The sequence below is a fragment of the Brienomyrus brachyistius genome, unplaced genomic scaffold, assembly GCF_023856365.1.
Source record: "Brienomyrus brachyistius isolate T26 unplaced genomic scaffold, BBRACH_0.4 scaffold35, whole genome shotgun sequence".
Classification (NCBI taxonomy): domain Eukaryota; kingdom Metazoa; phylum Chordata; class Actinopteri; order Osteoglossiformes; family Mormyridae; genus Brienomyrus; species Brienomyrus brachyistius.
In genome coordinates, this window is record NW_026042310.1 from 2,003,679 (window position 1) to 2,019,127 (window position 15,449).

The window sequence follows — 15,449 nt, forward strand, 5'->3', positions numbered from 1 at the left end:
CAATAAGATAAGCAGTCTAGGTCTAGCAGAGGCACTAACACGGTAACTTGCACGCAGGTTTTCGAAATTGTGCACTATCAACGCAGCTTTGAATACCAGCGCGAGGAGAAACGTTTGGCATTAATTTGCTTTTAATTTGATGGGATGGTGTCCATCCGGCCTGAGAGTGTCAGTCACAGTGTGAGTCCCTCAGGAAAGAACCATACACCAAACACAGTCGGAGTCACGGTCTGACTCACCGTGGAGGCTTCTCTGCCAACATCCTATACAACCATGTGGTTAACCAAACGGCAGGGAAAGGAGACAGGCAGCAAGTAAGCGATCGCATGACAAAAGGTTGAGTAGCGCCACCTGTGGGCGGAGGTCCTGGTGCGGCTCAGGGGGTCAGACACACATGTTCTATAAAACCTAAGCCTGGATTGCAACTCTCTGCAGTGACAAAGATTAATACAACAACAGGTTCCTCTTGATAATACAGTATTATAATCCAGGATTATGTCTTTCCCTAGAGGAGGGGATGGGGGGGGGGGGGGGGGGGGATACAGAAGACTTCACACCGCATGAGTCCTCAGATGTGTCTCCATCATCTTGTTTCATTAATGTAGTCACCTTGGACAGGCCAAAAGAGACCCGTAAGCAATACATGATCTTATTTAAACACCGAAGGGGGGGGGGGCACAGATACCTCACTCAGGGGCAAAAGGGGGAAACGAGAATCGGAGGTTGAGAAGACGGCCGGCGGGGAGGTTCACCTTGGAAGGACTGACCTGGAAAAACTCCGCGATGGTGGCAACATGACTAGCGCATGCACACTTCCTGGCATCCGGGACATCTTCACCAACCTGCAAGTGTGATAAAACGCCGGGTTTGGACTGATTGTCATTCCTCACTTATATCACGTGATCAATTTGGGATCCTTCACCATGCAAACCAAGCTGTTTGAGTTTGGAAAGTGGAGTAAAAAAATCCACAATTTTGCCCTTTTTAAGTATTTTGTATAAGCGTCACGTTTAAAGTATCGACCTCCAGCGAGTTTGATTGCGAGTCTCGCTTGTACCACTCCGCTATCCATCGGTACTTGTTTGTGGGGATTCGCAGACAGGCGATGAGAATAGCTTATATAATTACATATTCAAAATGGGAACACCAAGCTTTTAGCAATTTTCCATTATATAAGCCAGGATTAGTGCATGTCAGCCCTGCGTTTCCATTAGTTCCAACTGCCAACGACGGTAACATTTGGCTGGTTAAAAAATCATAGCACATAAGTCTATTTTTCCCGTCACAAATGAATAACATTAATGAATATTAATTGATGAAACGCTGAAAACAGTCACAATCCTTGTCTGGAATTTAACCCTGGGTTGGAGGAGAGCTAACTTGTGGACTTTCCTTGGCTCAGGAGTCAAGTGGGCGAAATGTAATAGGGACTCGATCAGAAACCGGGTCGAATTCAGGAACCGGACCAAGAAATAAAGCCTGATTTCATGGATAAAGGACAAGAACAACATAATAATCCTCTCCAGATAATAACAGATTTAATAATAGCGTATTTTTAATGTTTTCAGATCACGCATCTGTGCTCGTTTATGGTTTGGAGCTATTACTCATGTCTGTAACCATGACGGGTGATTTCCTCCTGAGAAAAGGCTGCTAATTAGCACCCGAGGATACAGCACTGAAAACCGTCCGACCCAGGTGACGGGGACCCTGCCGGCAGGCTGCCTCTCCGGACACGTCACAGGGCGGGGAGGCGGAGTCTCTCATGCAAATCAGTTCGGCCGATGAGACCGGCCATCGACGGCGGGCCTGGCTCGATGGGACATGCGTCCGGACCCGTTCACTCACCCAGTTGATGAGGATGTAGCGCGGCAGCGAAGCCGCGGGATCCTTGAGGCTGCAGAAGCCGTACATGACGAGCGAGCTGTCGAATTTCCCCGAGACCTCCACCAGCCCGCCCTCTAAGGGAGGAAATGCAGGGGCACCATATGGGCATGAAAAGATTCACAATAGCTCACCATGGTTACAATACTTACATGTTGTATCTATGATATATGGTATGGTAAAATAAAATATTTCACATGCAGCCAACCTTGTCACCACTAACTATAATGGATTATCTAAACCCAATTGAAATTAAGCAAAACTGAATTCTGGAAATACCAGGTAAGATTTTTCATGATCTGGGGTGGGGGGGGGGGGGGTAGAGTGCCACAGTCACATGATTATTTTTGCAGCACAGGGATACGAAATGTCTAGGAGGAACCAGAGCAGCATTAACTCTCCAGCAGAGGTGGAGATTTCAGGCCCCGAAATTAAAAATCCAGACTAAGATTTTGTTTCAACCAATCAGTTGAGTATTCTTCGAATGTGACTCTTCATACTCTACTGGCTAGTTGAAACAGAATGTTAGTCTGCAATTTCACATTCTGGACCTGAAATTTCCACCACTGGTCTCCAGTAAACTCTAAGTAGATCTTCGTTAGACTCTCTGTAATATCTCTGGTAGGCTCTCCAGTAGATCTCATGTACATTCTCTGGCAGATCTCCAGTACACTCTCTGATAAATTTCCAGTAGACTGTCTGGCAGATTTAATTTAAAATCTCTGGCAGATCTCCGCTAGATCCTCTGGCCGATCTCTAGTAGACTCTCCGCTAGATCTCTAGTAGACTCTCTGATAAATGGCACAGAGTCCACCTACCTCCTGATGACGCCAGTGTCAAGTTGTTGCCATCATCCTCATACGTGTACACAGCCCTGCAAAAAAGAGAACTGCTGTGAGCAGCGGAAGCCCAGGAGGTTGAACCGCATGTTTACTTTCAAACTGGATTCCTGTTCCACTCGTCAGACCAAAAAAAAAAAAGACAGAATAAAAAATGAGGGAAAGGGCAAATGTCACTGCGAGTTACTTTCACCTCAACCTGAGCACAATCGTAGGCGACATTCTGCAGAAGGTCATTAGCACTGAGGAAGGGAAATGCAGTTTATGTACGGCAAGCAAGAGCACCTACTGCATTGGCTTTGACGACTTTCACTTGCCAGCTCCAGGCAACCTGGGTATGTCTTTCTAATGCGGCTCAGAAGCTTCCGGCAAAGGTAAGTCAGGCCTGGGTACATGTCGCATCTCACAGGGGACCGAAAGACGGTACTAATTGAGATCATGTTACCAGTCAACCAGGACCTTCTGGAGGAATGCAGGCAGAAAATGACATCACCGGTAGAGAGCCAAGGACCCCCCAAGGTCGTCTGTACTAGAATGACATCATCATCTACTAAGGACCCGGGAACCTCTGGCAAGACAATCTGCACCATTGTAGCCTCAAGCAAAGAAAGGGGTGACCTTTGACCTCCACGTTTGACTTCTTACGTATACCGCGGGAGCACCAAGACAACCCGTTTGTTTCCCGAACCAACAGAGGGCCCTTGCAGCTTTTGTTGCATGCAAACACAGCGGATGAAACCTAGAGTGCCAAAAATGCGGCGGCCGTCCCTGGCCCGCTTGCCGTCCGCTAATGTCGGAGCAAAAAGGTTCCCTCCGTCTCATCCCTGAGCCAGCCAATGGCGGCACATGTTTAATTAAACATCGGGGCAGCCGACAAAAACACACGGTGAAAGACAACCACAAAGCAAGTGGTCAGGCCAATGGGAACGGCACTGCCGTCGTCCTGGAGACTCAGGTCCATTTTGCTGGTATCCTTGGGGAGGGAGGGGTGGGGGGGGGGGGGGGGGTAGTAATGAGGTACATGAAGGATGTAGAGTCACTACTGCCTTGTGTCATAATTATTATCGGACAGGAATACAGGAGCAATTCCGATGATGTGGGTGGTGAGCGAGGAAGGTCGGGAGGGGTGAGGGGCAAAATGAAATCAGCCATTAGGTCTGAAGCACCACACTAAAAAGTCGAGCTGAGCCAGTGATGATCTGCGGGCCAAGAGGACAAGGACGTCAGGTTTTTTTTTTTTTAGAAGGGCTGTTGTTTACAGATGACAGGCTAATAATGGGAAAGAGAGGAGTTCTGCTTCACCAGAGGAACGGACCAGGTCAAAGGAGGGCTTCGCCCTGCTGTCAGGGCCCCCGTGGCAGGTTTCCCCAATGAGTTCTCCCACGGTATTTTCGGGAAAAACCGTAAACTGTCAAGCAAACGCATGCTAATGCTAACTTTCCATGGAGGGTCCTCGTGTTGTGCCGCAATGGGTGCTTGCAGAAGAAATCAGGGAGAAAAAAAAACAAGAATAGTCGATATATTTTTGAGAGAGGTGTGAGAGGAGTTGAGAGGATGGGAGAGGATGGAAGAGGAAAGGGGAGCCGCTCCGAGTTTGTTAGCACCGCTAACGATGAGCGTCAGCATACTGAAACATATTTAAACAGATGGACACCAACAAGACTGGCCCAATTGCCTTGGGCAGCACAGCAACCTCTCTTACTTTGAGCTCTTGCTGTGGACTTACCACCGTGATTGTTTTTCTTGATAAATTATTAAACCTGCACAAATGAGTTTCTGGATCGCGGTTTAACACTGTGTCCATCACACACACGTCAAGCTCTTCGGCTGTGCCAGCCTGCTGTCTGTCACGTAGCGGCTATATGCTCGCGAAGCATTCTGGGTAAATACGGGACGTCGTGCCCTTTGCTGCTGGCGAGCTAAGCTGGCCAAATGCGGTTTTCTTGTTCCTTGACCTTTGATTTCTCTTGAATTTTCCTTTCAAGCCTTAACCCCTCACATGTTTCTTTGTGCTACTTCCTCTGGGCAGCCAGTCACAGGCCGGCCTCAGAAATGACATCCACATCGATCAGTTCGATCCCCTCCAGACCCAAACACACGCCGGACGACCCACAGCTTCCTTCCAAAGCCTGCTGAGGCAGGTTTAATGTCCGCACCTTCTTCTTTTCATCAGCCTCTCACACAGAGAACTTCTCTCTACTCAGTGTCTTCTGTCCGCTGCCCCTCACCCCCTGAGTGCCAGAGTGGCTAACCCCGCCCAATGATGGTGACTCAATAGCCAGGCATGCCCCCCCCCCCCAGTGAGGGCCCCACACAATTCCCAACAATGACCCATCCCGCTACCCAACGCGGGTCCCCAACCTCACTGTCCTGCTACATGGAAAACAGCGACAGAGAGGGTGAGAGTAGAGACAAGAGCAAAAGAAGAGAGAGACGGAGAAAGAGTGCACCTCACTCACTTCCCCGTGCACTATAAATAATTTCTTTTTCAAGCTGCTTGTTTCATTATTCATAAAGGCTCCTGTGACCTAGAAACGTCCTACACAACTTTGGGGGGGGGGGGGGGCAGAGAATTGCGAGTAGAGACCCCTGTTGTCTTAGACGACAGAAACGATAGGGTAAAAGCATCTTAATCACAGCACTGATTGGTGTGAGGTTGAGATGAGGAGCAGTCTGACCAATAGCAATGCACCAGATAAACAAATGACATAAGTGGGCGGGCCCACGGGAGGGAAATTGGACACCGTGTAGGACGATCAGACCCAATGACCTTTCCTCATGTTTTAATGGGTAGGGGGAGGATAACATAATCGATATGAATAGTAGTGGGGGCAGGGACCAAGGAGAGGGGAGGAGCATGCAGAAGACACACATAAAACAATCAAGCTGGCAGCAATGGGCTAATCATTAATGATGCATCAGGACCCAACGCAAAACGCATTAATGTCATTGTACTGGTCTTGGCTGCAAGACATTTCCAGAAACCCCCCCCCCGCACCCATCCTATACACCCTCACAGCAATTAATACATTTAACAGGCGTCATCTTAAAAGATCCCATAGCAAAACCCAAACACAGAGGCATTGGCTGTGCAGTAAGAGAGGGGAGAAATTGGACACACTCTGCACGGAGAAACACGCCGGCACAGAGGACGATGATTTCCCCTTTCTTTGTCTGTGAAGGAGGCTGTGTCCCGGGCTCCTCCCAGATCCTTCACCCTCTGCATCAGTGCAGAAAGGCACTCACAGAGTGAGCATTTCCAGGCTACTTTCATTGGCTGTTTCCTGCATGAGGCGTGTTTGCAAGTTCAGGGTGACTCTGTCTACCCTGCCCGTCCAGAAGCAGGCAGCCGGCGACAGCCCAAGCAAGTATTTAAATAGGGCTCATGTACCCTGCTGAATTAGCAGGGACCAGCGAATCACTGTCCTCGGCCTTACTGAGCAATGTATCTTAACGAGCGTCGGCTAAGCCGATGGCTACGGGTGGAAAACCACAAGCTTTTTTTAGAGACACAGCAAGACTGAAATCCACTCGTGACGTCGACCGATTCAGTGTTAAAAACAGAAAGGAACCGAAATTAAATTAGAGAAGGGCTGGTGTTCCTTCGTTAAGGGAAATAAAAGGATCTCAGAACTCGGAGGGTGAGAGAATCACCATCACTGTGCAAGAAGTAGCATCCCACAGAGGAGAGCACTGCTTACGATTGCTGTACACCTGACACTAGGTGGCACTGTAGAGCGACTTGTCAGGTGACGATGAGCCTGGTCACCTCACACACCTGACACTAGGTGGCACTGTAGAGCGACTTGTCAGGTGACGATGAGCCTGGTCACCTCACACACCTGACACTAGGTGGCACTGTAGAGCGACTTGTCAGGTGACGATGAGCCTGGTCACCTCACACACCTGACACTAGGTGGCACTGTAGAGCGACTTGTCAGGTGACGATGAGCCTGGTCACCATACACACCTGACACTAGGTGGCACTGTAGAGCGACTTGTCAGGTGACGATGAGCCTGGTCACCTCACACACCTGACACTAGGTGGCACTGTAGAGCGACTTGTCAGGTGACGATGAGCCTGGTCACCTCACACACCTGACACTAGGTGGCACTGTAGAGCGACTTGTCAGGTGACGATGAGCCTGGTCACCATACACACCTGACAGAACCCACATCAGTATCCTTGCTCTGGACCTCTCTGCCACAGAGTGGTGCAAGCATAGATTGACGGGACAGAAATCCAGTCATCAGATATAAATGAAGGAGGATGGATAATCAATAAGAATGGGAGTGGCAGTGTGGGAGGTGGGGGGGGGGGGGGCTGTGCGTACATGCAAACGAGACGAAAACAGAAAGCAATTAATCCAATAGCAGTGGGACTAAACCCTTGCGGTGCCTCGGAATTAATTTTCCACCCCTTGGGGTCCGCCCTGTAACATGCATCTCGCTTTGACCGCCGGGCCACTGTGGGGGGGGGTGGGGGGAGGTGGGATCACCTTATTTTTAATTACTCCTGACTTTATTCTGGGCCATAGCCGACACGCTTTACAGGGGAGAGCGATTCAGAGGGTCGTCAGTTCACGTCTCGCGTATCAGTAAACACCGCCATCTGGGCGGCACACAGGTGTGTTTCATAAGCCAGTAAGTAATTTGGGATGAGGGGCGGAGCCGTAATGAGCCCCCCCAGGAGCGAGGCATCTAATTAAAACCGCTCGTGTGAAGTACTCGCTGGCTCGCGTACAGTCTCTACCTCACAAACCTTACTTGTGCAAACAAGGAACCTCGGTGCTTATCGCCTTTAACCTCTGGTGAGTGCAGACCACTGGGCCAAGTGGAGGTTTAATGGCTGTCTGGAGATGCACTGGCTACATACTCGCGCTTCGAGCCACAAAACAAGACCTGAGGATTATTTTTCAAGCAGTTAGGCAGAAGTAAAGACGGATGAGGAAGGAAGTAGCTCAAAGGCTTGCACTGCCTTGAAACAGGAACACAAAGCTGAGTGCAGACTCCGCCTGCAGGAAACAGCTGCTGGTCTCCACAACAATATATGCTTCAAGAGTCTTCTTCCCCCTACCCCAGGTTGGTGGGGGCACCCTTTCCGATTCTTGTCCTCCAGTTGTCTTCCTGTCACGTAAGCAAAGCAGCTCACAGGCAGCAGCAGAGGTTTGTGACCCACAGAGACCCTCCACAATTTCTCCTACAAGCCCAAACTTCAAAAATGGAACCCAGCTACCTACACCCCCATCAGAGAGACAAAGGCTTGCGCATCACAAACCATCTGCTCTTATAGGGGCGTTGGGTGTGGCGGCTGGGGGGGGGGGCGGTAATAAAATTTGCCCAGCAGGTGATGACTCAAGACTTCTCATTAGAAACAAAGGAGGTACTCCCGTGGATGGACAGATCAGGGAGACAGGGAGATGAATAGGGTGATAAACTTTCACCTCTCAGGCCCAATTGATGTGTTCAGCCGTACAGAACGCGGTATATTGGTTAAACAAGCATCAGCGTTCGTGCTGGTTCAAATGGATGATGGGAAAATGACAAGTGAGCCTATTGGAAATCCACCCCCTTTTCATCCTCGAATAAGTCGAAATGACAGAGATGGAGAGAAAAATCCAGAAGCAGGTCTTCTCATCTGACAGACACACAGCATGGACTTAACAAGTCCCTCAATGCCGCTTGCTGAAAATGCTCCCATCAACATCCTGCCTTCGGCTCCAACCAGCCATCCCCAGCAGGAACGAATCTATCTAGTCCTACTGGATTAGTCTTGATTCGCATTTACACTCCCCCCCCCAAATCAATAGCTCCTTCCACCTCCTGCACGCAAGAGAGCAGAGGTACGGGTATACATCAGTCGCCCTCCACCCCATAACATCCATTCCCGGCTATTTCCCACCAAATGAGCTAGCAAAATCCGAACTGCCAGCACCCTGACCAGCCGCCCGCTCACGTGGCGACCAGATGAAAAGGCAGAGCAGGGACTGTTATTGTGCTGCGTACTCCGACCCATTTGCACAGAAACCCACATTTACAAATCGCCGTGCCAGCCTTTCTCTCTCTCTCTCCATATCTCTCTCTCTCTCTCTCTCTCTTAAAGGCGCCAATCCCGTAATTTGAATGTTTCACGGCCTTTTTGCGTCATGGCGGGCGGAAAGATGATCGATGAGGCAGACGGCACGCGCCCGGGAGCAGGGAACCGACCGAGTCGCTGAAAACGTTCACCGTCAGGACCCGTACACCCACAAGGGTCTTGCCCAAAACAGGCCGCGTTGAGATTATGCACACGTGGCACCAGAGTGGGCGGGGGGGGGACGTGGCACATGCTAGATGGGTGTTGCGTGTGCCCGCTGTGAGGGGGGCACCAGGATAAAAAAAAAAGCAGGATTCCCGCACAAACCAACACCCGGAACCTCCATTAAACAAATCGAGGCTTGTTCCAGGGATCCGGACTTATTCATGACTGGATCGGACTTCCGACACGGGATGAAAGGTGAAACAGAACTGCAGAAAAACAGGAAGGTGGGGGACACCAGCAGACATCTGCCATGGGGACAGGGCCCCCCCCCCCCTTTCCTTCAGCTCTGCCTCCCTCAACCCCACCCCCCCCACCCCCTCGGCCCCACACAATTTCCTCGGTGCGGGAGAATCCAGAGCCGCTTCCCGGAGCTGTGTCTCTGTGGCAACCTGGAGCATCCCTGCCATCACCACGGAAACCACAGTCCCCCAACTGGAGAAGGGGGGGGGGGGGGGGGGGTTCTTGATGTCAGGTTCTGGAGTGGGTTTGAAAAGCATCGAGTGGGGAAACGGGACAGCTGCAGGCGCTGAGTGTTTTCCGGATTTTTCCTTCACAAAGAAGTGTGAGGGAGACTGGCTATATATGGTATGTATCCATCTGCTTCCCGGCAGAATAGAAAAATGAAAAGCGCAGCTCTTTCTCAATTTTGGAGAGGAAAATCCTTCCCCTAATATAAAATTTAACAGAAGGCAGGAGTCTAATGAGGGCAAAAAGAAATGCTGGATTCTCGTGAATATGTGTTATTTCTCACACATTCATTGTGTACAAATCGCGGGTAAAATGACAATTTAAAGCACGAAGCTCTCCCTGTCGTTTTGGATGGTGTTAATTTGCTCTCTCAATTAAAATCCAAGCCGCAGCTGCGCAGGACGGCGCCGTGCTCGGAATCTGCCGTCTCTGTCCACGATAACGTCCCACCGACCTGCCGTGGACCCAGAAATTGCTACCGTTCCAGTCAGGGACACAGAACAGAGACTGGTGCTTGGATGGGAGAAAACCAGCAGGCCAGTCCCTCTTCGGATACGGGAGGAACAGCAGCCTGAGGTCTGAAGCAGCACAGAACCAGGTCAACAAAATGGCTGCACCACCCCCCCCACCCCCACCTCGCTCGAATGAACATCTCAGCACATCTATTGTCCTGGTTAAACAACCCATAAGCTTCCGTCTGGCCCTCTTACCCCCCGCCCGAGGGGAAACATTATGGATTCACCATTTTTGCTCGGGCAGTGCTGTCTATAGAACACTGGCCACTCTTCAAAAATCAAATTCTATCTGCTTAAAAGCTAAATGCAAACTCACAATACCTCTCTTTAGAGCAGTTCCAGAGCGAGGTTCTCTCCAGCGGGGAGAAAATGAAGTGGATGACTCACTCAGCGTGAGCCAGACAGCAATGGCTTATGGGTAACGGGAAGGTCAGGTCAGCGTGACCCGACCATTACGTTCTGGAATATTCTGTTTATCTCTCCCCGTTCCTCCCGCCCATCTGTGCTGATTCTGGATGTGTAAAATGAGGGGTGGGCCTGAATTTCAAGGGCGGGGGCACTTCTGCTTCAGCCCCACCGTCATGGAGTGAGCGGGTCCATCCCCCAACACCCATCCTATGTCTACGCCCACAGTGACCCGGAGCAGATTTCTATGTGGGAGGGGCTAGAGGGAGACGCATACCCCTCAAGGACCAGTCAGTCCAGCTCCTAACATAGCTCTGTCCAGAAGATACTACACTCACAAATAGGTCCAGTCCATAATCCTCCATTTCATCATGCTTGTTAATCTCTTACAGAAGCTAACAGCTACTGTCCTCTATATAACAATGGAAATGAGGCATGTACCTCCCAGGGGCAAACCAGGTCACTCTAGATGGGGGTCCATCTCAGTGGCACCCCCCTTTAGGCAGGTCGCTGTCACTATGTGTCCCTGAGACACAGTGGTATTCCTGAACCCCCCCCCCCTGTAGAGAAAGGGGCGGGGGGGGGTGTCCTATGCAGGGAGGAGGTCCCTGAACACTTACCCCTTTGTCACCGATAGGGAATGTTTTTCAGTGTGTCTAGGGGGGGGTTCTTTACTTTGGAATCCCAGCTCCCAGAAGCTGGCCACGGCGTACACAGGTGACTCCGCCCCCCTGCGCCCTGAAGGTTGAAGTGGCCCCCAGGGTAGCAGATGTCAGGACATCTGTGACCCAGGAAAAGGTGCGATGGGGGGGGGGGGGGGGTCACTACTTCTCAACAGGCGTCCAAGTTACACTGTCACAGAGCTCCCCATGCTAGCCCCAGCATCAGACGTCACATGACCCCCCTGCACCCGCCTCTCCTCACATGGAAGCCAGGAACTCAACAGACAGATGTTCCTTGTGTTATCTTCTACTCTAGCCCCCCTCCCCCCCCCCAAAAAAAAAGAAAATTGATTAATCAATTGTACGTCAACCTGAAATGTCATCCTTTGTAGGTATCGACTAGAAACTTCCATGTGGCACAAGCTGACAGGCGATGCAAAAGTAAAAAGGGCCAGACGCACTCTACCCGGGGTACTTCTGGACCGTCATGAAAGCCAGTGATTGACGCCCCCTGCATGCCGACGATTTCCCAAGTAAATCGCTCAGCCAATGGGCTCCGTGTTTATTCCGCCGCGCAGTCAGGGGAGGGACGTCCTCCTGAGCCTGTTAGTGGGACTGAATGAAAGCGGCGTGAGCCCAGTTTACTAGGTAAAGGGGGCCGGTGGCAGAACCGCACGCCGTCCCCGTGGGCATGGAGAGCCTGCGAGATGCGGGCGGGGATCACGGGGTAAAGCTGGGAATGCGACCGCTGGGACGAGACCGAGACTCGCTTGACAGGGCAGGAAGACTCTGGCTGGGGTCTGCTGCTGCTGGAGTGGGAGGGAATGGAAAGCAGTGTCTCTCACGTCTCTTTAAATGCATCAGACAGGAAGTCCTCAACCCTCCTGGCTCGTGGCACCGAGACCGAGTTTCCCCCGATGCTCTTTGGGCGTCCCGCGTCCTCACCGGGCCCCACGGACGAGCTTGCGTCGCATGCTAATCGCTCCCCGTCTCCGTCAGTCCGGCGCGGCAGCCCGTCATGCATCCGTCTCACCATATCCCCCCTCGGTGTCCTCGCATTCATCCGTTGCCAGGAGACCAAAGTCCACGTCAGTCACAAGTGGGTCGGAAGGGCTTCCCGGAGATATCTCCAGATGTGCAGCAGGGTAACCGTTGGATACCGGTTCCCTTGGAAACCACATCAACGTGGGGCCATGGGGGAGGGGGGAATTGATGGCCACACAGCAGGATGTGTACAAAAACATGGACCGTGTTACTATACCTGTCCCCTCCTTGGGACATGACAAGCTGAGCTTAACCGCCTCCCCCTCTGCTGTCAGCTTTTTTTTATAAACCTGGGCTAGAAGGGGGTGTGCGAGGTTTAGCAAACTGTCACCATGTTCCAACATATAGCTGACTATATTAAAGTAATCCCCAGGAACAGTAAATAATGTCAGCTGGTCTCTGGAGATAAAAATATTACCTGCCGACTGGAAAGTGGGTCAGTGGGTGTGCTGTTTACACTTGCAAGAAACACAAACCCCAAAGCAGGGCCTCTTAACAATGGGGCATGGTTTGGGTTTAGGCTCCTCCCATTCCTAGGTCTCTGAGGGGCGTGGCCTAAGGTCCGTCCAAAATATGAACACGAAGAACAATGCCTGCAAGCACTGACAAACTCTTCTTCCCCTTAGGCGGATGCTAGGAGAGTACAGCTTAGTCCGTACACAGCAGGGCCCCAGGACCGTCATCCTGGTTGCTTGCATGATAATTTGTGAATATAGTCGAATAATGCAGTAGAATAGTGATACAATACAAACAATGTCATGATGGTGAGACAGGGAGTTATATAAATGTTCGGTCCGCATTCTGCGTGGATGCCAAATAAAACAGGAGATCGGGGTTTGGGGCGGGATGGAGGAGTGTACCGGCGAGAACCAGCCGCACAGCCACGCACCGATTTACCGCAGGGTCTTGCGAGACGCTTCCCAGTGCGGACAGGTTTCTCCGCTTCGACGCGCGTTAACCTACCGTGGCTGAAATGACGGCACCCTGCATCCTCCGTGACCAGGACAGATGGTGCATAAAACAATGAGGTGGGGGGAGGATATGCAGCCGCGGCTCACACCCTGCCGCAGAGCTAACCTCTCCCTCCTCTCCACGGGAGCATTCTTCACCTCTCACATCACGACCACAAACACACACACACCACACAGGAAGTGACATCACGTCACTCGCACAATGACAGGAAGAACGGAAATAGTGCTGGGTTTATGTACCATACTCTAAGGTCACCGGCAGATACCGGCGCCAACTCAATTACAAAAAACCTTCCGAAGGCAAGTCCCAGAATGCACCTGACTCTGGATATAAGGCGACCACCGTCTGTGGTCAGAAAGAGTCAGGCCTGGCTTCACACGCAGTAACCTCTTAGCACGTTTGATGGCGCATGAAATCTAAAGTTGAGCAGGCGATGATTGAAGGTTATCTCTCCCTGCAGGCATGACACCCCCGATTCTGTATTTGGAGGGTGGTCTCAACTCCAGACTGGACCTCAGGGAATCTCATTATATCAATCTCAGTGTTTCTGTGCTGGGGTCCAGGTCAGAACCGCATTCTTTGGGGGGGGGGGGGGGTGATGTAATCGTCTGACCACCCAGTCCTCCACAAAACACAGCTTTGTGACGTCATGGTCCTGCCGGGTTTAGGGTGGGCGGCTGAGATTTTAAAAGGGACCCCTTGCGACCCAGATGGAGCTCCCCCCCCCCCCAGGGGTACAAAGGCTCACTCTGTGGGGTGAGCGGCAGCTTCGGCGCCGTCCAGCGAATCCCCGAATGGTGGACGACTCTGACTCACAGGTACGGCTGAGGTCAGCAGACGGCGCCTCGCAGAAAATTCTCCAACCCTCCCCATCCCTCTGTCCTCCTCTTCTCCACGCGCCAGCACGGCCTGACATTATAATCCATTATTATTTACTCCCTCGCAACCGCCGCATTTTTGCAGAGGACCTTGTAGAAATAGCAACGGGGTGAACGTCGCATGTCTGTGATGAGGCCCTGCAGAGACAAACTGGCTGCTTTCAAACAGGAAATAAGGGGCGTATACAGGGGCGGACCCACGGGTGCTCGGGCCCCAGGTAAGAACTGATTGGCCCTGATTGCCCCTGTCAATCATCAATTCAGAACATTTAATTGGCTGATGATAAGATCTGCCCCTATGTAAGAACTATGATGCCTCTTATGCCCCCCCCACACCACCTTAAAAAATCCTGGAATGACCCTTGCAGGGGGTGAGGCCCCATGGAGAACACATTTTAGTTTTAATATTCATAATAGTAATCATGCAAACAGTGGCAGGGTAATGCTCGCATATTTGCAACCGTACAAATTTGTAACAAGCCGCGTGAAACTAGGAACGTCTGAGAATCAGTTCATCTTACAGCCGAAATCTGGAGGTTTCTGGGACTCCGCTGCCCGGAAGACTTGCATCTGCTCTGAATTTGCTCGATTTATCCTCTCTGATAATCACACAGCAGCCCCCCCCTTCCCCACCGCCGTCTGCCCCCCCCCCCCTTCACTCCGCAGCACAAGGGCACTCATCTTAATGCCAATTCAACCAGCTCCTGCCAGCACACTTCCCAGAAACAGACACATCAAACAGGCCGTATTAATCTGTCTGTTACCTGTGAGCCCCTCCCTCCCGGGTGTTCCTCAGCCATCCGTGTGTCTGTCTATGTCTGTATGTGTGTCTGTATGTGTGTGTGTGTGTCTGTATGTGTGTGTGTGTCTGTATGTGTGTGTGTGTGTCTGTATGTGTGTGCATGTGTCTGTATGTGTGTGTGTGTCTGTGTGTCTGTATGTGTGTCTGTGTGTTTGTGTGTCTGTATGTGTCTGTATGTGTGTCTGTATGTGTGTGCGTGTGTCTGTATGTGTGTTTGTGTGTCTGTATGTGCGTGTGTCTGTATGTGTGTGCGTGTGTGTTTGTGTGTCTGCATGTGTGTGCGTGTGTCTGTATGTGTGTGCGTGTGTCTGTATGTGTGTGTGTGTCTGTATGTGTGCGTGTGTCTGTATGTGTGTGTGTCTGTATGTGTGTGCGTGTCTGTATGTGTGTGCGTGTGTCTGTATGTGTGTGTGTGTGTCTGTATGTGTGTGTCTGTATGTGTGTGTGTCTGTATGTGTGTGTCTGTATGTGTGTGTGTCTGTATGTGTGTGTCTGTATGTGTGTGTGTCTGTATGTGTGCGTGTGTCTGTATGTGTGTGTGTGTGTCTGTATGTGTGTGTCTGTATGTGTGTGTGTCTGTATGTGTGTGCGTGTCTGTATGTGTGTGTGTCTGTATGTGTGTGTGTGTGTCTGTATGTGTGTGTGTGTGTACGTGTGTCTGTATGTGTGTGTGTGTGTG

General features: G+C 51.1%; 1 protein-coding gene across 6 annotated transcripts in view; it reads right to left on the reverse strand.

Moving 5' to 3' along the window:
• The window catches only part of dbn1 (drebrin 1), a 39,124-nt gene that overhangs the window by 8,781 nt on the left and 14,894 nt on the right, over nt 1–15,449 (reverse strand). For 2 of the 6 annotated variants that reach the window (XM_048997619.1, XM_048997623.1), the window contains exons 2-5: nt 2,703–2,758; nt 1,849–1,961; nt 753–842; nt 240–263 (exon numbers count right to left, since the gene is read on the reverse strand). In XM_048997619.1, coding sequence (XP_048853576.1) covers nt 240–263; nt 753–842; nt 1,849–1,961; nt 2,703–2,758 — 283 coding nt within the window. Of the gene's footprint in view, nt 1–239; nt 264–752; nt 843–1,848; nt 1,962–2,702; nt 2,759–10,328; nt 10,424–15,449 lie in introns of those variants that run through there. The other 4 variants (XM_048997624.1, XM_048997620.1, XM_048997621.1 and 1 more) reach the window with 4 other exon arrangements.